The sequence below is a fragment of the Oncorhynchus tshawytscha genome, linkage group LG17, assembly GCF_018296145.1.
Source record: "Oncorhynchus tshawytscha isolate Ot180627B linkage group LG17, Otsh_v2.0, whole genome shotgun sequence".
NCBI lineage: Eukaryota > Metazoa > Chordata > Actinopteri > Salmoniformes > Salmonidae > Oncorhynchus > Oncorhynchus tshawytscha.
The window spans coordinates 14,369,998-14,397,806 of NC_056445.1; the positions used below are offsets into that span (position 1 = coordinate 14,369,998).

At 42.9% G+C, this 27,809-nt stretch overlaps 2 protein-coding genes across 11 annotated transcripts in view; both read left to right on the top strand.

The window, feature by feature from the left end:
• Nucleotides 1–977: 977 nt before the first annotated feature.
• Nucleotides 978–18,689, top strand: LOC112216901. The gene is made up of 4 exons (XM_024377044.2): nucleotides 978–1,230; nucleotides 6,594–12,273; nucleotides 12,456–12,518; nucleotides 17,945–18,689. The coding sequence occupies exons 2-4, from the start codon at nucleotides 6,690–6,692 to the stop codon at nucleotides 18,211–18,213; spliced, it is 5,916 nt and encodes a 1,971-aa protein (XP_024232812.2). The 5' UTR covers nucleotides 978–1,230; nucleotides 6,594–6,689; the 3' UTR covers nucleotides 18,214–18,689.
• Nucleotides 18,690–22,766: 4,077 nt separating this feature from the next.
• LOC112216902 (DENN domain-containing protein 5B-like) overlaps nucleotides 22,767–27,809 on the top strand; it is a 79,384-nt gene continuing 74,341 nt past the window's right edge. For all 10 annotated transcript variants that reach the window (XM_042300226.1, XM_042300228.1, XM_042300227.1 and 7 more), the window contains exon 1: nucleotides 22,767–23,162. In XM_042300226.1, the coding sequence (XP_042156160.1) occupies nucleotides 23,054–23,162 (109 nt within the window). In that variant the 5' untranslated portion in view covers nucleotides 22,767–23,053. The remainder of the gene's footprint in view (nucleotides 23,163–27,809) is intronic.

Sequence of the window (27,809 nt, forward strand, 5' to 3'; positions counted from 1 at the left end):
TGTGGCTGTTGGTAGAGCATGGCGCTTGGAATGGCAAGGGTCATGGGTTTGATCTCTGCTGGGTTTAACAATTCATTTGTGATTTATAACACATACTGATCCCTACAGAGGTTTAGTTTCACTAAACTGCGAACAGCATATAGGAAAATGGCTATACTGTATATGATTGAGTCAAATTTTATTGGTCACATACACATGGTTAGCAGATGTTATTGGTCACATACACATGGTTAGTAGATGTTATTGGTCACATACACATGGTTAGTAGATGTTATTGCGAGGGTAGCGAAATGCAGGTAGTTTGCCCCCAGTGATGCGTTGTGCAGATCGCACCACCCTCTGGAGAGCCCTGTGGTTGTGGGCTGTGCAGTTGACGTACCAGGCGGTGATACAGCCCAACAGGATGCTCTCAATTGTGTATCTGTAAAAGTTTGAGGATTTTAGGTGACAAACCTTAGCGGGAGTTTCCCCGTAGTGATAGTTTACACCCAGGGGGATAGGTACAATGGCACTGTTCATCTATAAATCAATAGTTATACCATTGTGGAGTATACCGGTGTAGACCATTGTATACTAAATCCCATATACTTAATCAAATTTGAAATCCTGATTTGTCTCTTTCTACTTGGATAACCTCTTTACAGTTGTCTAACACAGTTGACATGCATGACAATTTCAATTTCACCATTGAATATGTTTTCTAAATAGCTGCAGATCTATAGTCATTTCTTCCAAATCACTAAGCATTAGTTCAGTAATAAATCAGATAACGAAACAACTGGTTATTGTTTTGAGCTTGATCAACGGTCAATTTATAGCAGGAATAGAAAAAAATGTATAAAATTATAGCAAAAACCTAAAACCGCAGAGAAATTATAACGTATTTCTGTAGATTAATTTGTCTTGTTGTAATATTGGTTTTATGTTTTTTTGTCATTTGCTTTGAAATAGTTAGAGAATACTGCGGATCAGTTGCGAAGAAAACTCTGGGGGCGTGGATCTTGAATCTACTGGTACCAGCCACGGGCGCTCCCACATATACATTTGAAGAAGTTCTAACAGAAGACAGGAGTGTTTTTGCCAATAATGCACTATAACGTTGGATGCTGATAAACCCCATCCCAGAAGAAGAAGAGTGCGAGTTGTTGATTGATAGATATCGGTTGGGGATATCCATGTGTTCAGCTGATCTGCCGTATGTGAAAGAGAGAGGAGCGGGGCACACTTTCTGTAAGTATACTAGGAACATCCAATGGTTGACATGAACAGCAATGCTATCTATGTTGAACAGTGTTATATTTATGCAAAAAAAAGCAGCAGATTTACGTATGGGTATTCATTCCCCAAGAGATATCCAAGCAAATGCATGGATGACCGTTTCAAGGTGTTTGTTCGTCACTTTGTAACACATTTTTAGCGCAATCCTGGTTGACATGAACAACAATGCTATCTATGTTGAACAGTAGTTCATATTTGTGCCCCAAAAAAAGCATCGGATTTACGCATGGGTATTCATAATCCAGGAGCTATCCAAGTAAATACATGGACGACCGTTTTAATATGTTTGTTCGTCACTTTGTAAATAAAAGAGAGCCGCACACTCTAGGAGCTCATATGCAAAAATGTCATTACCAACGTTTCGACAGCCAAGCTGTCTTCATCAGGGTATAATCACAAACACTGCGGGATGACTCGTTTATATAGTGTCAAAAGACACAGGTGTCTGTAATCATGGCCAAGAGTGGCCTAATATCATTGGTTAATAATTAAATATTAAAATGTCATACATACAACAAATGGATAGCATACGATCATAGATTAATTTGACTACACAAGTTTACAAACAATTACAATTGCAAAGTCACAATAATCACAAGAATGGCTTCAGATCAAAGTCTACGTTGAGACCGAAGGGCGCAAGGGTCTTTAAATTAAAGATCCAGGCAGCCTCTCGTTTTAACAATAAATGATCAAGGTCACCCCCTCTCCTAGGGAGGGTGACATGTTCGATGCCAATATAACGCAGAGACGAAATCGAGTGGCCTGCCTCCAAGAAGTGGGCCGCAACTGGATAAGTAAAGTTTTTACACCTAATGGTGCTACGATGCTCTGAGATACGTACTTTTAATTCGCGCTTTGTTTTACCTACATAATTTTTTACCACAAGGACAAGTTATAAGATAAATAACTGCCTTTAGTGGAGCACGTAATAACACCTTTTTGGGGGATCGATTTCCCTGTTTGTGGGTGTTTGAAGGATCTACATGTATAAGTGCCATTGCATTGAGCACAGCCATTACATTTGTAATTTCCATCCAGTAGGGGCGCAAATAGACGTTCAGGAATATCTTGGGGTGGTTCGTCACTTTGTAACACATCATAAAGCGGCAATCAGCAGAGGAAACAATAACGAAGTGAATCCCTGCCACTGTTTCTATAAAAAGCTGAGGGATGGAGTTGGAAAAATGTAGCTACTCTGAAATTCATATACATCGCTGTGGATGCAAAGACTGACCATCCATGATATCAAAAAGTATAGTTTTAACCACGTTTTGAGGCTATATAGTCAGTGGCGATTTTAGCATGTACATGTTGGTGGGGCGAACAAGTAGAATTTTTTTTATGCATGACAGCAAAGACACAGCACTTAGCAATACATTAATTGCACTATAACGATGACAAACGGTGCCCAGGAACTGTTAGGGCCTACCTTAACCTGTCCCAACAGCAGAGCTTTCTTTTCATCAACATGGGTTGAATCCTTACAACTGCTACAACCACTGCTTACCACTGAGCCTTGTCTGGCAGCGAAAGTGTATTCAGCTTAATTTACTAACTGATAGGGCTGACTTGCTTAAACAACTGTGGTTTCTTGGTTTCTAATGACAAATGAGATGTACAAACTATGGAACAATGAGCAGATAAGAGGCCATCCATACATTTTATTAAGAAATTGATGAGCGTGCTCATAAATATTTGTTCAGCACTTTTGAAATGTACAGCAATTCAGATCATGGGCTGTTCTTACAGTATTCTTCCTGTACACCAAGTCAGAACCATAGGAAAAATAAAGGGGGCATATAAGCAGACAATAAAAGCTCTTATCAGCATCCAATATTCGATGAAGACATTTCACCACCAAGTCATAACAGTGGGCTTAGTTACGAGGGGTAAAGGGATCAAATTATTAGGGTGAGGCATATGGGTAACTAACAGCTTAATACACAACATACACTTAGTATTACTTTCTTAGCCCGTAGTATAAATATCTCCAGGGGCGCAACTTTGGTTTTTAGAAGTGAGGGGACATTATTATTATTATTAGTGATGCACCAATATTGTCAGAGACTCCAGTCACCCAAGTTCTAGACTGTTTTCTCTGTTACCGCACAACAAGTGGTACCGGAGCGCCAAGTTGGGGACCAAAATGACCTTCAACCGCTTCTACCCCCAAGCCATTAGACTGCTGAACAATTCATAAAAATCGCTACTGGACTATTTACATTGACACCCCCCGCCCTGTACACTTCTGCTACTCGCTGTTTGTTTGTTACCTATGCATAGTCACTTTGCCCCCACCTACATGTACAGATTACCTCAACTAGCCTGTACCCCTGCACACTGACTCGGTGCCAGTGCCTCCTGTATATAGCCTCTTTGTTATTCTTATTGTATTACTTTTTATTATAACTTTTTATTTTAGTCTACTTGGTAAATATTTTCTTCTTCTTGAACTGCACTGTTGGTTAAGGGCTTGTAAGTAAGCATTTCATGGTAAAGTCTACACTTGTTGTATTTGGCGCATGTGGCAAATAAAATTTTGATTTGATATGACATTTTTGGCCGATACCGATATCCAATATTTTCCTCGCCCCAAAAAAAACAGTTCAATAACCGATATATTTTAAAAAATTGCGGCCTTTTAAGTATTCTAGTACAGTTAAATAGGTAACACATACACATGGACGCAGCAGTCTAAGGCACTGCATCTCAGTGCAAGAGGCATCACTACAGTCCCTGGTTCGAATCCAGGCTGTACCACAACCAGCCGTGATAGGGGGTCCCATATGGCGGCGCAATATTGGCCCAGCGTCGTCCGGGTGTGGCCGGTGTAGGCCATCATTGTAAATAAGAATTTGTTCTTAACTGACTTGCTTAGTTTATTATAGGTTACATAAAATAATTTAAAAAATACAATAAAAAAATGCATTACATACATACAACCTTAAAAGTTTCTGAACAAACAGAGTAAAAACTCAAACGGACGACTAGAAAAAGTGCAAACCAAGTTTAATCACCCACTAGGTCAAATAGCTGCAAAAGACGAGCACAAATATTTATACCCTCCTACTAGGCGGAATCAACTCCTTGCACATCTAGACAGCCAATAAATCTCTGTTGCTAGTCAGGAACTGTTACTGTAATTTAATTATACCAATATGTTTTCATTAATTGAATTCCCTTAATCTATTTTATGAGAATTTGTAAGATTCTTGTTTGCATAAAATAGACAGAGAACAGTCTTTTCAATAATAGGTAACAGAATTTATTCTCGAAGCGCGCTGCCACGTTCCCACGAGCAACAGTTTATATTCAATAACATGACGTCATTTCATTGCTTAACAGAATCCCCTCCTCTCGACCGGGACAAAGGGAACTTTAAAAGTTAATTCTGACCCCCCAGCACATACACAGGACACACAACACAACTGAATTAACTTTTGACCCCTCACCATTATCGATCACCACTTAGCTGACAGTTCTAATTAACAGAAAACCTATGAATGCACTCACTGTCTTATCTAAAACACCCCAGAGCTAAGTTTCGTCGGTTCAACCATAGGTTAACTACCTTATCTGTTTACTTAATCCACAACCCATTTATTTTTTCCTAGTTGGAATGGTGTTCATTAACTTTAATTACTCCTTGTCCGTGTCACACAATCCCTTCTTATGAACTCATATTGTTAATCAGATATAACAAAACAGAGTATAAGTTTACTTAGTTACAGTTCCATTTAAAATGATTTGTTCAGTCATTTAATCATAATTTTCCTAACAGGAACTTGTCTGGTTCTTCTCACTGGTGTAGTCATGGCCCTGCCTGATGCTATAACCTGTGTTGGCGTGGAAGGATATGTGTGTGGGATAGGACTGTTTTTTTTCTCTCACTTCATCAGTTTACTTGACCTTGGGCTGAATTCCTCGCTCCTCCCTGTCCTACCATTATCAGTGACTAAAACCAGATTATTTTGCTTTGCCTCTCTCCTTAGGATATTCAACCATAACATTTTTGACAGAATGTAAACTTTCTGTACTCCACTTGTCTCACGCATTACCTTTCCATATGCCACATTCTTATTACCTCCTTCATTGACCCCAACCTTCCTTAGACATGTAATCAATAAGATATGGTAACCTTAATAAGTCTATTTTAAGCTAGAATCCAACAATACACACTACATATTTATATACTGGGGCAGCAGGTAGCCAAGAGTGTTGGGTCATTAAATGAAAGGTCGCTGGTTTGAATCACCGAGCCAACTAGATGAAAAATCTGTCTATGCCCTTGAGCAGTAAACCCTAATTGCTCCTGTAAGTCTCTCTGGATAAGAGCCTCTGCTAAATGACAACAAAAAAAGATATTCTTGCCATAACTCACTCTAATATATAATTCTTATTATATCTTGTGTAAATTCATCCGGTGTATATACATATAGATTGCATTCAGACTGCTGTTACAGTCCTATTTGGATTGTGAATTTGATTCATTATGACATTTTATTATAAAATATTACTTTGTACTTGTTTGACATTTTACGGCATTCTTAGGAGGTAGTAACATAAGCATTTCAGCTAACTTTTTTAGAAAGCTACATTTTAAATGGGCATGGTCTAATAGATTCAACAAACAAAACACATATCTCATATCTTCTTTTTATGAACCAGAAAATCAATAGTTGAATCTGGTTGCTTATTAAAGTTAGCTGGCTTAATTGATTGTGAACGTAGTATACCACTCTGGTCCAAACCTAGAGGGGCCAATAGCTTGAAACCTGGTGTGACTAGGGAAGTTGTCTACATAGCTAAGAATGAATAGGCTCCATTGTTATGTTAACCGTTTAACCAGTGTGATTCATTCACTTCAAGGTTACCTCTCCACATCACTTCAAGGCTGGAGACCGTTGTGTGGTTAATCGTTATAATACTGATTAGCCTGAGACAAGTTACCTTGGTTTAACCCTGAGAAAGGGCCTTGGATAACAACAATGCCGATATTATATACCAAATAGATGTGGAGGGATCAACACCCTCTCTGATTCCTCTGGGGGGGTCAACCTGATCTGAGGTGGAACTCTACTCCTGCCCAGACTGCTATTTGTGGGGCACAGGCTCCTCCTATATGAGTGTGTACTATATTGATGGTGTTACTTGATTGTGATCTGCACTCTAACTAACTTTCAGCCCATAATGTCAACTGGCAGTCACATATCATAAACATGTTGCAGTGTATTTTAGAAAAATCAAAAACTTGGTTGATGGATAACCATGGCATAGTTTTCACAATTAGTTTCTCTTTTTTCTCTCTCCAGAATTGACCTATCACAATTGAACTTTTGCGTATGGTGCCCCATATGCTTGTAATGCAGCCCAACTCAATGTGCTGGGACGGATAGAACTGACACAACATGGATAACGCCTGTGAAAATGCCAGAGCAAGAGAATGGAATAATGATGATGGATACAGCCGCCATAATATGGCTCAGTGGGAAAGTGCTCCCCCTGCTGGTGAAAGACAGTACCTCATCCAGCAGGAAAGGGAACGCCAGTGGCTGAACCATGAGAAAGAAGCTGCCATACGGGCCCACTACAACTCCCTTAGACAAAACTCTCCAATGGACTTCCGTGGACATGGGGCACAAGAGACCCAGCCGCCGCATCTGTATCATCAGGACCATCACAGAATGGCTCCGAGTCAGAACATAAGGGATTGGCCAAATCTCTATGGACCCCTGAGAGGCCAGGCATCCCCTAATGTAACCTTACACCGCAGTGGAGAGATAACAGAAACATGGGCTAAGCATGAACCCCACTTCCCCAGCTATGAGTTTTTGCCCCCACTCATTGTCGAAAGAGGGCATGAGGATATAACCCATCACCATAAAGCTGACTGGGATTATATGGTTGGTCGAATAGTGAATTATAACAATCTCCATTGCTTGGAAAGCAAATGGCAGATGTTAGATCCCACCCATTCCAATGGACATGCTAGAGGACATTTTAATGAACATTCAAGGGGACATTCTAATTCCTATTCCAGGGTTCATTCTACTGAATGCTCAAAGGGAAGTTCTAGGGGTGGGTCTAGTGGATGTTCTAGGGGTGGGTCTAGTGCACGTCCAAGGGGTGGCTCTACTGCATGTTCTAGGGGTGACTCTAGTGGACGTTCTAGGGGTGGCTCTAGTGGACGTTCTAGGGGTGGCTCTAGTGGACGTTCTAGGGGTGGCTCTAGTGGACGTTCTAGGGGTGGCTCTAGTGGACGTTCTAGGGGTGGCTCTAGTGGACGTTCTAGGAGTGGCTCTAGTGGACGTTCTAGGGGTGGCTCTAGTGGACGTTCTAGCGTCCATTCCAGCAGGTCTCCCAGGCTGGACTTCCAGGCTAAGCATGTCAACCCTTTTCAAACTATGACCAACAGTTCTACAGACATTCAGAACGCCAACATCACTCCAACTGTTCCTATGGTCAACAACAAACACAGTGAAACAACATCAGGTTATACAACAGGTCCTGCGAGATATTCTACATCACTTGTGCAGACCTTTACTACGACTGCACAGCAGTGTGTTTTTACGGATTTCCCTTCCACGGGAGGTACAGAATCTGGTGTTGTTGACCTAAAAGCAGCCCAGGTAACAAATGCAGACACCCATGGTATACTAGGACCTAGTGTTCCTTTCCAAGCCATAACACAACATACAGATCATCTTCCTGGCAATGCTGCTCTGGTTTCTCACACACAGACCTCTACCACCCCTGAACAGCAACCTGCTTCCTCTCCTTCTCTCACTGACACCCATTGGGAAAAACCTCATAAACATAAGATCTCACTCAAGGAAATACAGCACTGGCCCCAGAGTGTTTTAAGATCAAAAAATGGACCTGTAAATGGGAATAACTCAACACAAGACCCCTCTCAGTCCCTACAATTCAGCACAGAGAAGATGTATGTTTTACAAGCAGGCAAAACACAACTACATCTAAACACCAAAGACTACCAGGCGAGGCCCCCTGAGAGGTTTAGTGATGAGGACTCCACTATACGGCTGGAGATTAAGTCCACACCCAGGTACATGACCCTGACGGCAGTCGCCACCGCTCCGCCGCCCCCCGTGGCTATCGTCCCGCCAATGGGTCCACAGCAGTCCCCAGAGCCCATGGAGACAGAGAATGCAGGCAATGAGCTGCCATTTAAGATTTTACAGACCTGGTCCATCAACGAAAAACAGGCGGAAAACCTGTGGGAAAGAGCTAAAGATGATGCAAGCTCTCTCTCTGTCCTAAATGAGATGGTTCAAGTTGAGTGTCTTCTGGAGTGTGATAAACCTGTAGATGCATCTGCAACAAGTTCAATGGCATCTACAGGAGAGGACAATGATGAGGTCCTTCAGGTCATCACACAAATGGACAAGAGTTCACCTTCACCATTTGTCCACACCAACCCTCAGGCAACTGATATTGTATGCATCGGTGGTGCCCAGATAATCGTGGAAGGTAGCTCTAATGTTGCAGATGAGAGCACTCTTGATTTGTTCACAATTGCTGAAGTTCAGTTCAAGTTATGTGCGCTGCAGAGACTGGTTACTTATCTGGAGAGTGCGACAACAGTCACAGAGGCAAAGGATGGTTGTCTCGAGGCCATATTGGAGTTGTATTGGGGAGGGGATACTACTAACCTGTTAGAAGCTTTAAAAGATCAAATGGATGAGAAAATCATGCAGGATGTGTCTGCCTGGGCCGCAGAGGATGAGAAGGCAGTGGTTCTCTTTGCAGTCAGTGGTATATCACTAGGGGAAGTGCTCGAGAAGTTTCCCATTCCAGTACATGTTGACACCTCTTCCCAAGTGGGTTATAGGTCATCATGGTTAAATGTCAACGAGAAGCTGAATGACATTGACAAAGATTCTGGAAGAGCTTGGTCTCTGTGGTTCATACCAGATAAAGCAGAGGACAGTTCCAAAGTGGTTGGGGGTGTCCAGATGGATGAGACCTTCCACAGCAAGATAGAGACTGTGGAATTTCCTGCAGAAGCAACAGACTCAGACCTCACGATGGACACAGAGCCCCCAACAAATACAGACCTCACGATGGACGTAGACCCCCCAACAAACACAGACCTCCCAACAAACGCAGACTTGGAGACAGAACCCCTTTCCCCAATGATTTTGACCGTCCTCACACCAGAGGATGCTGTGAAACTGCTTGCTGAAACAGAGGCACCAGACACAGACCTCAAAACGGTCGTAGACCTCACAACAGACTCGGACACAGAACCCCTTTCCCCAATGAATTTGACCATCCTGACATCTGAGGATGCCATGAGACTGTTTTGCCAGATCGAGAATGATTCTGACCTCCAATTCGCGTCCCCTAAATCCTGCTCTAAAAACAAAGATAAAACACAGACAAAGCAACTAGAGAATATAGAAAGTGGCAGCTTAGATAAGTCCTGCTACTGTCCTTGTGGTATTGAAACTGACAATGGGTTTGAAATGGGCCTATGCTCCAGTTGTCAGAGAGAGAAAGGATTGCAGCAAGGTACAAGATGCATAACAATCGCTCACTGCTTTACCATGTCACGTACAAATGATCAGGAGACAGAGGTCCCTAAGGACTCTGGGGGGAAGGTGACTGTTGACAGTCAATGCAGGGACAAGAAGCAGATACATTCAACTGAAGAAGAGGGTGATGACAATAAGACACAGGGTGAAATGCAGCAATGGACAGGCGTCATACCGATCATTGACTTTTTTTTCTGGTCAGATACAAGTGAGGATTCAGATCAGGAGACAGAGGAGAGCTATAATGAACAACATGCTCAGATTGAGACTCATGCTTCTAATGTGAAAAGGACAGAGCCTGAAACTGATGCCAAAGCACCATGTGGGTCAGCCCAAGAACGTACGACCCAAAGCAAAGTCAGTCCTGGTTCTGAGGATAGGGAAATATGGCAAGAGAAGGACCAAGACTGCAGGACGAGTACATTACCACTTCCCAAGGTTGAAAACCCCTCTAAGTTAAGAGCTAACATCATAGCAGACAACTGGTTTTCACCTATAGAGGTCTGTGGTTCACCTGTAGAAAAGTGTGACAAAGTTGCTGACTTTGTCACTCAATACAAAACCTGCAAGTCAAAGAAAAAAGTACATAAAAAAATGCAAAAGGAGAAGACCCTCCATCCAATGTCATCTGACAGGCAAAAGCACAAGAAAAGCTATGGGAGAGCAGAGAGGGGAAGGACACCATCCCAAACCGCTAAGAGCTCTGGGTTGAAGGCAACTGTGGATAATCAATGCAGGGACATGAAGCCACATGCATCACACAAGAAGATACATTCAACTGAGAGTGATGAAAATCGATGTAAAGACAAGAAGAAGGGATCATCAACTGTGAAAGAGTGTGAGGGCTGTCAATCCAGGGACAAGAAGCCACCGAAGAGGAGACATTCAACTGAGAAAGAGAGAGAGGACAATCAAAGTAGGGACAAGATGTCACAGAAGAGGAGAAATTCAACTGAAACTGACGGCAGGAACTCAGACTCCAAAGAGTTACAGTGCCAGTTGGTGGACATAGAGAGGGCCAGTGGAAACTCACTCCCGTGCCCTGGGGCGAAAACCCTCCATGTGCAGGGATCCTCAACCACCACCATTCCTCTCAAAATCTCCATAAACATCCCCAAAAAGCCTTCCATAAACGCCTCACCCTCAAAACATATTGAAGTCCCCAGAATGCCAAAGACAAAAGCCCAGAACAAAACTAACAGACACTGCTCCCCTGCAAAGTCAATGTCTCCTGTTGTCAAAGAGCGGCAGAGGAACGACATCAAACACAAGCAAAACATTCAATGCCAAAAAGTCAGATTGAAAAAGCTGTCCTTACCCAAACATCTTGTCAGGAAAGGTTCTCCCCCAAGCCGGAAGAGTGAGGAAGATTCTCCACCAAGCCGGAAGAGAGAGAAAGGTTCCCCACCAAGGCAGAAGATGGTGGCGGATAGAGGAGAGTCTGGGGGTTTAGGGATAATGGTCTCTAAGATTCCTGACTCGTCCAAGAAACTAAAACCTACGGCAGAGAGTGACTTGACATCCCAACAGAAATTGACACAGATTCCGAAGGTGTTGAAAAAGAATGAGAAAGAAAGGTTGTCAAAAAGTGAGTTTGAGTACGACTTGCTGCCCCCCAAGCCAAAGCTGCCAAGGATTCCGAAGCTTCCGAGGACTCCAGAGGTTTCAAAGGATTGGTGTGAGAGAGAGAACAGAGGAGAGACATCTCCCAGTGCTTCACCTGAATCACAAACGCTGAACAAATCTGCAAGAGTGACACACAAGCCCAAACCTTTTATCAAGCCTGCCAGGCCCAATGGTTATAGCCCAGGTAGTCATGCTTGCCCTAATCCGGCCAGGTTATCACCGGAACATGACAACCGCCATTTTGGGGCAAAAGTCTCTGCGAGGCAGCAGGTGTTCTCAGATTGGGACAGCAGCTTTGTCCCGACACCAATCCCCCGGACTCGCAGGCGATCAGGGTGTCCTCCAGAGGAAGTGGAAGGTTCACAGGCCAGTCCCAGGTCCAGCTCGGAGACCAGGATCATCCGACCCATTCTAAAACGTGTCGATGCTCCACCAAAACCCAAGCGGAACATCAGCTTTCCTTTGAATCCAAGGAAAGTGCACTACTTCAAGCCCTGTGAATATGAAAATTACGCCATGTTCAACAGGTCTTACACAGATCCGGAAGATGCACAGCACTCTGATGATGAAGAGGAAGATGCTTCTGTGAACTGCCAGAACAAGAAGAAACAGCCCCCCATTATGGAAGCGAAGCAGCAAGATGTAGGGGAGCTGAAGCCTGGACCAAGCGGTTTATGTGAAAAGCGCTTCAAAAGGAAGTGGGAAATGCAGGAGCCTGCTGCCATTTTGATGAAGGAGAGCATTGTTCAGGCAAAGCATTGGACGAAGTCTCTACATCATGAACCTACGAAAGACTTCAGACACTCAGGTAAGGACACTAATCACAAGCCACTGGCAAAAGAAAATGGCATGTATTCCCTCAAAGTTTTTGTGTAATATGTATAGCTAGCATGGACATGAAAAACAAACACACAGAATAACACACAACAGGTCAATATTTAGATACATTTTGTTGGATTTCCAGTCATTGACAAGTTCTTCTGGTTACAGCAAAAATAACTGGAGTTGGTTACATCAAGTCCGAGAAGCAGAAGAGGCCAAATGAAATTGAAGGTAAGTCGCAGGCTATGCTAGCCTCACATCGTAGGCTACTTTTACAATTGCACCAATGATTTCCCAGTATTTCAAACGGTTGTATATGTATTTTTACTTTTATAAAAATGTCAGATCTAGACAGTTCGATGTTGGGTTCTGATTGGAATCATCTAGATCAGTAGTTCCCAAACTTTTTATCGTCCCTTACCCTTCAAACATTCAACCTCCAGCTGCGTACCCCCTCTAGCACCAGGGTCAGTGCACTCACAAATGTTGTTGTTTGCCATCATTGTAAGCCTGCCACAAACTCAACATGCGTTACATTTATTAAACATACGAATGAGTGTGAGTTTGTCACAACCCGGCTCGTGGGAAGTGAAAGAGCTCTTAAAGGACCAGGGCACAAATAATAATAATCAATAATTTTGCTCTTTATTTAGCCATCTTACATATAAAACCTTATTTGTTCATCCAAAATTGTGAATAACTCACCACAGGTTAATTAGAAGGGTGTGCTTGAAGGGATGCACATAAATCTGCAATGTTGGGTTGTATTGGAGAGAGTCTCTGTCTTAAATCATTTCCCACAGACAGTCTGTGCCTGTATTTAGTTTTCAAGCCAGTGAGAGCCGAGAATCCACAATCACATAGGTACGTGGTTGCAAAGGGAAACAGTGTCTTAACAACGCGATTTGCCAAGGCAAGAAACTCTGAGCGCAGCCCTATCCAGAAATCGTCCCAACAGTGAGTGTACGTACATACCCCAACCAGAAGCCATGGATTACAGGCAATATTTACACTGAGCTAAAGGGTGTAGAGCTGCCGCTTTCAAGAAGCGGGACTCTAACCCTGACGAACCATCAAACAGGAAAAGCGTCAATACAGAACTAAGATCGAATCGTACTACACCGGCTCTGATGCTTGTCGGATGTGGCAGGGCTTGCAAACTATTACAGACTACAAAGGGAGGCACAGCCGAGAGCAGTCCAGTGACACAAGCCTACCAGATGAGCTAAATAACTTCTATGCTCGCTTCGAAGTAAGTAACACTGAAACATGCATGAGAGCATCAGCTGTTCCGGGCGACTGTGTGATCTCGCTCTCCACAGCTGATTTGAGTAAGATATTTAAACAGGTCAACATTCACAAGGTCGCAGGGCCAGACGATTTACCAGTGTGTGTACTCCGAGCATGCGCTGAGCAACTGGGAACTGTCTTCACTGACATTTCAACCTCTTCCTGTCTGAGTCATGTCATGCCAACATGTTTCAAGCAGATCACCATAGTCCCTGTGCCCAAGACCACTAAGGTAACCTGCCTAAATTACTACAGACCTGTAGCACTCACGTCTGTAGCCATGAAATGCTTTGAAAGGCTGGTCATGGTTCACATCAAAACCATTATCCCAGAAACCCTATACCCACTCCAATTTACATACCACACCAACAGATCCACAGATGATGCAATCTCTATTGCACTCCACACTGCCCTTTCCCACCTGGACAAAAGGAACACCTATGTGAGAATGCTATTCATTGACTACAGCTCAGCGTTCACCACAATAGTGCCCTCAAAGCTCATCACTAAGCTAAGCGCCCTGGGACTAAACAAAAATAGATTCGGGCTCTGCAATCTAGATCCTCAACACGGGGCCCCTCGGGACTTCCCCTGACCCAGTGTTCACTCATGACTATACTGACAGGCACGAATCCAACACTATCATTAAGTTTACCCCAGCCTGATCACTGACAACGATGAGACCCCAGAGCAGGTTCAAGACAAAGGAGATGAGCATCAGCACGCCCTCATTCTCATCGACGGGGATGTAGTGGAGCAGGTTGAGAGCATCAAGTTCCTTGGCGTTCACTTCACCAACAAACTACATGGTCCAAGCACACCAAGACAGTCGTGACGAAGGAATGACAAAACCTATTCCTGTAGATTCCATTGAACCTATTTCCATGGGAGACTGAAAAGATTTGGTATGGGTCCTCAGATCCTCAAAAGTTTGTACAGCTGCACCATCGAGAGCATCCTGACGGGTTGCATCACTGCCTGGTATGGCAACTGCTCGACCTCCGACCACAAGGCACTACAGAGGGTAGTGCGTACGGCCCAGTACATCACCTGTGCCAAACTTCCTGCCATCCAGGACCTCTATATCAGGCAGTGTGAGAGGAAGGCCCTAAAAATGGTCAAAGACTCCAGCCACCTAAATCATTGACTGTTCTCTCTGCTACCACATGGCAAGCATTACCAGAGTGCCAAGTCTAGGTCCAAAAGGCTCCTAAATAGCTTCTATCCACAAGCCATAAGACTCCTGAACAGCTAATTAAATGGCTGAAAGACCTGTGTGTTGTTTTTGTTAATACAGACAGAAAATATAGTTGCGGAGAGTCCCTGTAATCCTAGACTCGAATCATTCAGGTGAGAAAAAACATCAACCAGTCGAGTTTCTCAGTCGTGTGAGAAACTTGTCATCATGCAATCGGTCAGACAAGTGAAAATGGTCAGTAAAGACAACTTTAAGCTCATCTCTCAATTTAAAAAAAACATGTCAATACTTTGCCCCTTGATAAACAGCGCACTTCTGTATGTTGTAAAAGCGTTACATGGTCGCTGCCCATATCATTGCATAGTGCAGACAATACACCAGAGTTCAGGAGCCTTGCTTTAACAGAAGTTAACCATTTAAACTGTAGTGTCCAAAATGTATTTTGGAATTTTGTTGCATTACAACCTGTAATTTAAATGTATTTTTGTTTGTTTTTCATGTAATGGACATACACAAAATAGTCCAAATTGATGAAATGAAAATAATAACATAAGCATATGTATTCACCCCCTTTGCTATGAAACCCCTAAATAAGATCTGGTGCAACCAAGTACCTTCAGAAGTCACATAATTAGATGGTCTTAGGTGGACTTTATTTAACTGTCACATGATCAGTCACATGATCTCAGTGTATATATACACCTGTTCTGAAAGGTCCCAGATAATGCAACACCACCAAGTAAGTGGCACTATGAAGACCAAGGAACTCTCCAAACAGGTCAGGGACAAAGTTGTGGAGAACAGATCAGGGTTGGGTTATAAAAAAAATATAAAACATTTGGAACATGCCACGGAGCACCATTTTAAATCCATTATAAAAAAATGGAAAGAATATGGCACCACAACAAACCTGCCAAGAGAGGGCCGCCCACCAAAACTCACGGACCAGGCAAAGAGGGCATTAATCAGAGAGGCAACAAAGGGACCAAAGATAACCCTGAAGGATCTGCAAAGCTCCACAGTGGAGATTGGATTATCTGTCCATAGGACCACTTTTTAAGCCGTACACTCCAAAGAGCTGGCCTTTACGGAGAGTGGCCAGAACAAAAGCCATTGCTTAAAGAAAGAAATAAGCAAACACATTTGGTGTTCGCCGAAAGGCATGCGGGAGACTCTCCAAACATATGGAAGAAGGTACTCTGGTCAGATGAGAGTCAAATTGAGCTATTTGACCAAGGAAAACGCTATGTCTGGTGCAAACCCAACACCTCTCATCATCCCGAGAACACCATCCACACAGTGAAGCATGGTGGTGGCAGCATCATGCTGTGGGAATATTTTTCATCGGCAGGGACTGGGAAACTGGTCAGAATTGAAGGAATGATGGATGGTGCTAAATACAGGGAAATTCTTGAGGGAAACCTGTTTCAGTCTTCCAGAGATTTGAGACTGGAACGGAGGTTCACCTTCCAGCAGGACAATGACCCTAAGCATACTGCTAAAGCACCACTTAGGTGGTTTAAGGGGAAACATTTAAATGTCTTTGAATGGCCTCGTGAATTTGTGGTATAACTTAAAGATTGCTTTACACCAGCGGAACCCATCCAACTTGAAGGAGCTGAAGCAGTTTTGCCCTGAAGAATGGGCAAAAATCCCAGTGGCTAAATGTGCCACTGCCAAGCTTATAGAGACATGCCCCAAAAGACTTGCAGCTGTAATTGCTGCAAAAGGTGGCTTATTTCTTGTTTGTTTCACAATAAAAAGATATTCTGCATCTTCAAAGTGGTAGGCATGTTGTGTAAATCAAATGATACAAACCCCCCAAAAATCTATTTTAATTCCAGGTTGTAAGGCTACAAAATAGGAAAAATGCCAAGGGGGGAATACTTTCGCAAGCCACTGTACCTGGCAGCTTCATTAAATAGTACCCGCAAAACACCACTCTCAATGTCAACAGTGAAGAGGCGACTCCGGGATGCTGGCCTTCTAGGCAGAGTTGCAAAGAAAACGCCATATCTCAGAATGGCCAATAAAAATAAAAGATTAAGATGGGCAAAAGAACACAGACACTGGACAGATGAATTCTGACTGGAAGACCAGCATCCCAGAGTTGCCTGTTCATGTTGATGCTGAGACTGGTGTTTTGCGGGTACTATTTAATGAAGCTGCCAGTGAGGCATCTGTTTCTCAAACTAGACACTCTAATGTACTTGTCCTCTTGCTCAGTTGTGCACCAGGGCCTCTCACTCCTCTTTAGATTCTGGTTAGAGCCAGTTTGCGCTGTTCTGTGAAGGGAGTAGCACACAGCGGCGTATGAGATCTTCAGTTTCTTGGCAATTTCGTTGCATGGTATAGCCTTCATTTCTCAGAACAAGAATAGACTGACGAATTTCGAACCCACAAATGCTGACGCTCCAGATACTCAACTAGTCTAAAGACGGACCGTTTTATTGCTTCTTTAATCAGAACAACAGTTTTCAGCTGTGCTAACATAATTGCAAAAGGGTTTTCTAATGATCAATTAGCCTTTTTAAAATGACAATCTTGGATTAGCTAACACAACGTGCCTTTGGAACACAGGAGTGATGGTTGCTGATAATGGGCCTCTACGCCTTTGTAGATATTCCATAAAAATAATCAGCTACAATAGTCATTTACAACATTAACAATGTCTATACTGTATTTCTTATCAATTTGATGTTATTTTAATGGAGAAAGAAAGTGTGCTTTTCTTTCAAAAACAAGGACATGTCTAAGTGACCCCAAACGTTTGAACGGGTGTGTGTGTGTGTGTGTGTGTGTGTGTGTTCACATGTGTTTGCGTATCTTGAATGGGATATACAAAATGGGTTTACATTGAGCACCTCTGACTCCTAAAAGTGTTGGCCTTCAGGTCCAAAAATACACTTTCTGACCACTTGCAGGTATGGAATGTTTTGTTCAAATCAAGAGGGGTGCAGTCAAAAGGTGATTGCAATCAAATGGAACGACCCATAAAGTAAAGAGAAAGCTCTGGGGAAAAGTTGATGTACTTGTTCAGAGTGATCCTGTGTACATTCAATAGACTTTTGAACTGAAACGTCACCTTACTGATCCTTCATCTGCACTTGGAAAGCCAGTAGCTGGGTGACGGCTATTTCTCACCTTCTCACTTATGCTTGCCTCTTAGGTTCCTCTCGGAATTCAAGTCCCCGTCACGGTCACCATCCAGCTTCCTCTCAGAATGCAAGTCCCCTTCACGGTAACCATCCAACTGACTCTCTGCATGCAAGTCCCCGTCATGGTCATCATTCAGGTTCCTCTCAGATTGTAAGCCCCCCTCGTGGTCACCATTCATCCTCCAGCCAAGGGAAAAGAATTGAGCCAACGGCCAGGCACCATGGCTTTCCGGTGGACGAATGGAACGAGCGGTGGTCAGAAGACAGACGTGATTCGTAAGCCAATCAGTCGGCCATGACAGGATACACCAGACAGTACAATAGTTGATGCAACCTGCAAAGACAATGACATCGTGCCTATACTGTTTAAAAAAAACTTGAAACACTACAGACAGTGCCTAAATTTAGGCTACATTATGCAGTTTACTTTTCTACATGTTTTTAAATTAATAAATGTCTTATTTCTCTCCCTATAATAAGGTTGGTTATCTGCGGTTGAAACAGTCAGAAGTGTGTATTATATACCATGTACATTGTTACTCTTGACACCTAACATGCTGACCAAACCGCCCGCTTGCGTGGGTACGCCATCGCGTGCAAGTTGATTTTGTTCACCCACACCAGAAGCGATGAGGACACGCAGGTTGAAATATCAAAACAAACTCTAATTAGATTAATTTGTGGACAGGTCAAAAAGCATTAAACATGTATGGCAATTTAGATAGCTAGCTTACTGTTGCTAACTAATTTGTCCTGGTTCAGTGGGGCAAAAAAGTATTTAGTCAGCCACCAATTGTGCAAGTTTTCCCACTTAAAAATATGAGAGAGGCCTGTAATTTTCATCATAGGTACACTTCAACTATGACAGACAAAATGTGAAAAAAAATCCAGAAAATCACATTGTAGGATTTTTAATGAATTTATTTGCAAATTATGGTGTAAAATAAGTATTTGGTCACCTACAAACAAACAAGATTTCTGGCTCTCACAGACCTGTAACTTCTTCTTTAAGAGGCTCCTCTGTCCTCCACTCGTTATCTGTATTAATGGCACAATGATTGATTAACATGTATGTTTACATTTATTTTGCAACGCTCGCGCATGCGAAGAAAGCGGTGTGGTCAGCATGTAAGGGTGATTGGTGTTTGGTTATCCGTATTCCTACAGTATTGTTTGCCTGCATTGTTAGGCCATCATCATAATGATGGTATTGTAAATTGTATTTTGTTTGTTTACAGTATTTTTTGACTACCTATTGCAGCCAGAACCAAAGCTAAAGGGGAGAAACCAGACGAGTTTCTGTTGTCCCATACACAAAACATGTCAATTGTAACAGGTGTTTTTTAACACTGGTGATAAATGTATCATATATGTCTGACATCAAATGATATTTGAAAGCTGTTGTCTTTTGTTTACTGTGGTTCCTTGCACTGGTTTATAGTTATCTGTGGCTATAGATGATGTTTGTAGTTAAATCAACTGATGCTGCTGATGTTTCAGGTATTGAGGAATGTATGTAGTTTACAGGTCACTGGTTTTATACTTCGTCTTAAAGTTGTCAATCCCATGTTTTGTTTTTAATATGGGTCCATTTTTTGTACGTTTTGATGGTGTATTGTTTCATATATACTCCTCTGATGTTTCCTGTATTGTTATGGCACTGAAATAATATAAATATAGAAAATATGTTGTTGTTACCTATCCTCTCAGGCTACCCAGCATCCAATGAAGGTAATTGTAGTATTATTTACCTTCACCACCAGTCAAAGACCACATTTGAGACACACACAGTTACACCACCAGAGGGAAGCAAAGTACAATGTTCCTTTCATTTCAGTCACTCGCTTGTGCAAGGCTTCTTTCTCGGGTTCTCCAATGTGTTGAGACTTGAAAGACTCACATACGTGAATCGATCAGAACAGATAACAGAGGGGAGTCTTCAGTCATATTTTCTGTTTCTACACAACACTTATTGTATATTTATTGGAGAAAGCCAAACAGAAACTGCTGCCTGTACACTACCGGTCAAAAGTTTTAGAAAACCAAATGATTCAAGGGTTTTTCTTTATTTTTTTTACTATTTTCTACATTGTTGAATAATAGTGAATACATCAAAACTATGAAATAACACATGGAATCAAGTGGTAACAAAAAAGTGTTAAACAAATCAAAATTATTTTTGAAATAGTCACCCTTTGCTTTGATGACAGCTTTGTACACTCTTGGCATTATCTCAACCAGCTTCATGATGTAGTCACCTGGAATCAATTTCAATTCAACACTTTTTTGGTTACGACACGATTCCATGTGTTATTTCATAGTTTTGATGTCTTCACTATTATTCCAGTGTACAAAATAGTAAAAATAAAGAAAAACCCTTGAATGAGTAGTTGTTATAAAACGTTTGACTGGTAGTGTGTAGTTAAGCAATAAGGCATGGGATATGGTCCACGTTGTGTCGTACGTAAGAACATCCCTTAGTCATGGTATATTGGCCATATACCACAAATCCCCGAGATACCTTATTGCTATTATAAATTGGTTACTGATGTAATTGGGCTCCTGAGTGGCTCAGTGGTCTAAGGCACTGCATCATAGCGCTAGAGGTGTCACTACAGACTCTGGTTCGATTCCAGGCTGTATCTCAACCGGCAGTGATTTGGAGTCTGGGTGGTGCACAATTGCCATCATTGTAAACTGACTTGCCTAGTTAAATAAAGGTTTTTAAAAATTATGATTTGAGCAGTAAAAATAAATGTTTTGTCATACTGGTGATATATGATCTGATATATCACGGCTGTCAGCCAAACCACCCAGTTTATAATACAAGATGTATCTCTTCAGGAGTTGAAAAGTCCTAACCTTACATACAGTACCTAGCCTGTTATACAATGGACTTCCTCAGGTTAATGACTGGTGAGGTGAGGAGAATGAACATGAGAGTTTTAGCACTGTGTTGGGAAGGGCCTTTTCCTCCACAGCCCAGCGCCTCTCATCTGACACCTGCTGAGATCAAAACACACACAGCTCATTTACAGCCATTCAGAGGACAGTGGGATATTATGACCCCTTGCTGAGAACCTATCTTCCTGTCACATAGTCTGAGGAATAAGAGGGGAGAACAGGGAGGAGGATAGAGGAGAAAAGCTATTATGACATTGGCTGACTCCATAATTCTCTGTCATGGATTGTGTGAACACTGGTTGGATTTAACCCTCCGATCCCCCAGGCAAGGTCAGCCATGTACAGAATCATGTAGCCTGGCTCTTCCCAAACTGGGGTAGCAATGCCGTCCGGGGTATGCCGAAAAAAAAAGTGATTCACATTTTCAAACAGTCCATTTAGACTTTTCAACAGGGCTATACATTTGGGTGATGTTTTTTTCTTGCCTGAGTAGCCTCGTTTCACTTCCAAAAATAAAATTAAACCATCTAGTGTTCAGCGAAATAACAATTTTCATTATGCAATGATATGCGCGGCGACCATGTAACGCTTTTACAACATACAGAAGAAGTGCGCTGGTTATCAAGGGGGAAAGTATTGACACGTTTTTTAATTTCTTTTATTGAGAGATGAGCTTAACGTTGTCTTTACTGACCATACTTTTCACCTATCTGACCGCTTGCACGATGACGTGTTTCTCACACGACTGGCCTATCTGGGCGATGTTTTTTCTCGCCTGAATGATCTGAATCTAGGATTACAGGGACTCTCCGCAACTATATTCAATGTGCGGGACAAAATTGACGCTATGGTTAAGTTGGAGTTCTTCTCTGTCTGTATTAACAAGGACAACACACAGGTATTTCCATCATTGTGTGATTTTTTTGTGTGCAAACGCACTCAAGATTACGGACAATGTCAAATGTGATATAGCGAAGCACCTGAGTGAACTGGGTGCGCAATTACGCAGGTACATTCCCGGAACGGACGACACAAACAACTGGATTTGTTATCCCTTTGATGCCCTTCCTCCAGTCCTCTTACCGACATCTGAACAAGAGAGCCTCGTCGAAATTGCAACAAGCGGTTCTGTGAAAATGTAATTTAATCAGAAGCCACTGCTAGATTTCTGGATAGTGCTGCGCTCAGAATATGCTGCCTTGGCAAATGGCGCTGTTAAGACACTGATGCCCTTTGCAACCACGTACCAATGTGAAGGTGGATTCTCGGCCCTCACTGGCATGAAAATGATTTAAGATACACTCTCCAATACAACCCATCATTGTAGTTATGTGCATCCTTTCAAGCACACCGTTCTCATTAACCCGTGGTGAGTTATTCACAATTTTGGATGAACAAATAAGGTTTTATATGTAAGATGGCTAAATAAAGGACATTGATTGGACAATAATTGATTATTATTATTATTTGTGCCCTGGTCCTATACGAGCTCTTTGTCACTTCCCATGAGCCGGGTTGTGACAAAAACTCACACTCATTCTTATGTTTAATGAATGTATTGCATAGTCTGTGTGTGGCAGGCTTACAATGATGCCAAAAACATTTGAGAGCACGCTGACCCTGGTGCTAGAGGGGGTACGCAGCTGGAGATTGAATGTTTGAAGGGGTGCGGGACTATAAAAAGTTTGGGCAAGCTAATGTATGTTAGGCCCATCTCATGAGATAATGTCCATATAACGTTTTTTTTAAATTAACAATCAATTCAGAGAAAATTAAACATAGGCTTTAGCATGCAATATATTGATTAATATGTAGACCACATACAGTGCACATTTTGTTAAGCAATATTTTAGGTTCAATTGACCTAATATATGCATCAGATTTGATTTAAATGTCCCGCCCTGCAACGCCTGCCACCCGTCCGCCCTCGCGAGGCAGTAAAGCAAGCGCACACAGACACAGCTAGCGTTTCCAACTCGGTTCGGTCAGTATTGTCAGTGCGACCAAGAGCTGACAACCAGCAAGTATTCCCTTCGATATTTCAGTCAATTTAAATATATCTTTGATGAACAGAAAACGAATTTAATCGCGCGTCGGAACTATCATTCTGCCATTTACAAAGACTAAAGAATAGTTTCAAAACCAGTTTTATTCTCGCTATGTAGATGTCTCGGTTGGAGTACTAGGAACGGGAGCACGCTGATCTGTGATCCAAGATGAGTGGGACCAACGCGGCTTCTGGAGCGGCGCCTTGCCGTTTTGCTCACTACTTTGTGATATGCGGAATAGACACCGAAACTGGGCTGGAACCGGACGAATTAGCCGGTAAGATTACTTTATTTTTATGAACCTTTTCCCTATGAGGTAACTATGCAAAACAACGATTTTTTTGTAAAAACGATCTATTTGATTTTAAACTAATACACTTGAATCTTAGTGACACTGTCAATGCATATCATTTATTTGGAACATATTTTACAGTCTGAAGGTAATACATTATGTGCTGTATTTAAAGACAACAACATAAGGACAATGGCTAGAGTTGCAGGCTGATATCACCTTGTTTACATTCTTGTAGTCTCTGGTGAACTGGGTGAAAGGTATTTGAAAGGTATTGGGGACATTTCTTCACATGTTTGTCAGACCTGTCCAGGCTGTTTTTGTGGACTAAAGAGAGCGCAAGAAAGCAATGGCTACAATGTCATTATTTCAATGATAAAACTCAAACACTTCTTATGATGCTGGCGTTTCAGTGAAGCACAGTGAAGGATGCAAAAGTGGAGGCTTTTAGGATGTTTTTGTTTACAAAGGCTGCTACTGAGGATAATCATCATTATTTTACTAATAAAATAGTTAAAACCCCATGAACCCTTCCTCAGTTACGAAGAACTGAAATTATATCTCTGCACATATTTTAGGTTCAATCAGCGTTGGACTCAGGTCCTCTCTCTGTTTGTGTTTGGCGAGGCTGTGTGTTTGTTCAGTGCGGATAGCAAGCTCTAAGTACTCTGTGTTAACCATGCAGGTCCAGTATTGATTTCAGGGTCACCCCTCCCGTTTTGCATCAGTGACTGAACAAAGTGCACAGCACGCTAAGAACAAAAGCAGAGGCCCTCCATCGATCGCCAGCCTCCACTTGGCTACGTTCAGGGGCCAACTGAGCTGCGTTCAGAGTCACTGGAACACTGCCAAATAGCAGTATTCTGGTGTTGCTGCATGTTTTTAATTAGTTTGCATCCTGTTCAAATTGATGCAGATTCAGACTCGTCTTCTCCTGTTGTGTTCAAATGTTTCCTCTGTGACATAGTCCTTCTATAGAAAGGGAGCTTTCTTTGACATCGAGTGCTTTGCACGTGGTTCTGTTGGAGAAGTAGACAATGTTCCTGTATGGTCGCGTCATGCTGTTGTTGCATATGATATCACGTCTCCATGGCTGAGTCTCTATATAACTAGAAGTTCAGAATTACTTAACGGTCTGAGCGTGTTCATGGAACAGCTTTACCTGAAGTGAGTGAGCTGTGATTGCTTCTGATTTGAATCCCTTGTCCTTCGGGAAACAGCTCTTCTAGTACATTCCAAGCACAAGACTCTAGAATGGGAGGATTCAGGATTCCTTTAGTTGCGTGTTTAAGCAGATACATTTAGCCTCTCTATGGGGGGGCAGGATTTTGGGACAATCCGAGTGCTGATCGGGGTGTTATTTTAGGGCTAATATTTTGATTCTGTGAGGATTAATTTGCGCCAGGGTGAGGGGGCTTCATGAATGATATGGCATAGGCAGTTCAACGGCTATCAGGTTATGACACTGTGGGATGTTCCTGTCTGTGTTCCTGTCTCGTCTCTACAAATGTGTATGTTGTCTCTGTGACTAAATTCATGTTGCTCTTTCTCTTTATTTGCTTGTGGTTAAGTCTGCACCGGGGCCATTTGTTGCCAGTGTGTTGATCTCCGGCTATGGCGCATCGTTGATCCTCAGATGTGACACTGCTGAGCATCCACCACAATGAGCCCATATGCCTCCCTGTCTGCTGCCCTCACACTGATCACCCCAACCCTCTGATCATCTGCCTGTGTGTCTGTGTTGAACTGGGGCACAAGTTAACAGTCGGAGGAGTTGAGCCATCGGCTGTTAGGAAAGGAGAGGAAAGGACAGGGTGAGAGAAAGAGATGGCGTGTTGGAGTGATTCGTTAGAAGAGTGGCAACAGTGGTAATGTCTGTGTTGCTGTTGATTTAGATCATTCAGAGACTATATCTCTGGTGTGATGATTAACCAAGCTTTGTGGGACTGAGTTTAAGTTTCTTTAGGGGATTTGATAAATCTGTCTCCAGACATGATTAGATAGTTGAGACGGCACCACCTGTCAAAATCCTAACTCTACTGTTCTTAATCCTACAGAATACTACTCAGCAAAGTCTCTCAGAAAGAACTATACCTATACTTGGGCATTATGTTACACTATGTCAATGGGTCTCTGATTTGTGTGTGTGTTTTTGGTAGTCTGCTGCAACATTTTCTCCATTGATCTTTGAGTGCTCTATTGTGGGCTGCTGTGGATTTCTGTTAACGTAGCGTTGTTTATCCACAGACTCGGTGGGAAAAGTTCTAGTAGAATCCATTACAGGAGCAATTTGTAGACCGTTATCTCCTCCCCCTCTCACTCAGCATCCCATCCCCAGGGCTTTGTCATCTGCCCCAGTGAGCAACTGAACATCCAAACTGATATTCATTTACAATTCAGATCAAGCTGCTCTTCGCCCACTGCTCTCCTCCCCCACGACACTCCTCAGATGGCCGTGATGGATATCATTGACATCAACATGTCGCCACTCGCTGTGAGCTTCTTCTTTATTAGCTATCGCTATAGCAGCCCAAGCCTGGCTTGTATCCTGTTTTACAGTGGCTGGTTTGGTCTGGGCTGGTTTCAGTCTGATCCACGTTAGGCTCAGGCTTGGCCTTGCTTATTTTGAGCTGTTAATGTGGCTCTGACTCCCCTCCTTCCATACCCCTCACATTCCCTTTGTGTGGCAGTAGGCCTGTTTCACCAGGCCCATTGTTCGAGGCGCCAGGGCCAGACTTCCTGTGGATTTGACCGGCCTTCCCGCCTGCATGTGTGGCTGCTGGGGAGGTCTCTGTCCCAGTGGATGCCGTCTATCTCCCTATTTGTTCATTCAGTGAGCTTGGTAGTACCACACTTTTTGTTGGCTTTGACCTCAATGTTTTTCCTCCAGAGATGAAACATTTCCAAAGTAGAGGAGAGTTGAAGTGTGTGTCACTCCTATTAAAGGGATAGTTTGGGATTTTGGCAATGAAGCCAAAAAGCTACTATCCCAGAGTCAGATGACCTCATGGATACCATTTTTATGTCTCTGTATCCAATATGAAGGAAGATAATAGGTAGCACTGGCTCGCGAAACTAACTAGCTGTAGCGTAATGACCGGAATTCTATGGGAACAGCTAGCATGCTACACGTTCATCTGACTCTTGGGAGGTAGATAAAAGGCTTCATTGCCAAAATCCTTTTCGTATCATTTTATTGGTGGCACTATAATAGAAGTCTTACTCAATGACCGTATCAGAGTCTTGAAGTGGTTTATATATATATCCTGGCTGGTGACTAGAGCGACAGAAATGGTTCCACTCTAACAGAGGCCCGCCACCAATGTGTTGTTCGTTCCCTGTATTCTAGGACCAGCTGCTGTGTGTGTGTGTGTGTGTGTGTGTGTGGCTGAAGTGAGAAAGGGTGTGTGCTATTCTGGGATTTGAGGTTGGCACACCAGCTGTACAGGGAAAGTTATTAGGTCAGTGTTCCATCCTCGTGAGCCTCACCTCACACCCCTCACTCTAACCCCCCACTGATGGGAAAGGCATGCACGAAGCATCCATAAATATGAAATGAAGTAGTCTTGCTGACAAACACACTTAAGATGCAGCCTGTACCAGTGAACAACAGATGTTCAGCTTTCAGTACGCAATCCTGCAATGATGCTATGTACTTCATCAGGTCTCCCTCTTTCATACCGCAGACTCCTCACACCAGTCTTTTATCCTAACCGGCACATTTGATACTGGCGGATTAAGGTTGGGTTAGTGAAATTGTGCGAGTAATTCAACCCCATCCATAAACTGTATTGGCTAATACATGCACATATTATCTAGCGTCTGTCACTAGAACTCTATACGTGTCCCTGGAGTGCAAGAGTGTACACGTGTAGGCTACAAGTGTACTAGTGTTTCTGGTGATATGACCTACACGTTGATAACGGAATGCAGGCCTGTAGGGACTAGCTAAACTGGGCTGAGGTGGGACAGGGAGTGTCAACAAGCTCAATGAAGGAGCCTCACAAAGGCATTTGAAGGGATTTACTGCTGGCCTTGGCCATCTGTCCTCCAGGGGCCAGTCTGGAAGTCAGAACAATGCAGTCCTTGGCTAATGCTAATACAACACTGAAATATGCTAATGATGACACAGGCCAGCGCTGATGCACGCCCTTGTTGACATATGCTAATGATCACGTAGGAATCTGTTAAGTAACATAAACCATAGGCTAACACTGATGCCAGTTCATATTAATAGGTAAACATTGTGGCTAACACCTTCAGTTCTCTGGTAATGTGACCAATGAGGTTTCTCTAGACAGAAGCTAAATGTCCTCCAAAGCAGAGTAGTCTTTTAATGGTCACACACTGAAATCTTCCTTCTTCCCACTCTCTCTCTCTGATGACTTTTTTTTCTTCCCTCTTCCCCTCTTCCGCTCTTGCGCTCCCCCTCTCTCGCCCCCCTCTCTCGCCCCTCTCTCTCTCTCTCTCTCTCTCTCCACAGTGTAGTGATTTCCTCCATCTCTCTATGCCACCGTCTCCTGTGTGTAATAGTGTGATCTGTAGTCAGGCCAGTTAGCGAGGCAGTAGGCAGGGCTATCTATCTGTGGGCTGTGTTAAGCCTGTTAGTTTAATCCATTCAGACAGATCCTC

What these genes read in the sequence shown, in the direction of transcription:
- LOC112216901 (XM_024377044.2), top strand. Translation starts at nt 6,690, where the DNA reads ATGGATAACGCCTGTGAAAATGCCAGAGCAAGAGAATGGAATAATGAT. An exon ending in GAAAGACTTCAGACACTCAG is followed by an intron (nt 12,274 to 12,455) that starts GTAAGGACACTA and finishes TTCTGGTTACAG; the next exon opens with CAAAAATAACTGGAGTTGGT. An exon ending in GAGGCCAAATGAAATTGAAG is followed by an intron (nt 12,519 to 17,944) that starts GTAAGTCGCAGG and finishes CTTGCCTCTTAG; the next exon opens with GTTCCTCTCGGAATTCAAGT.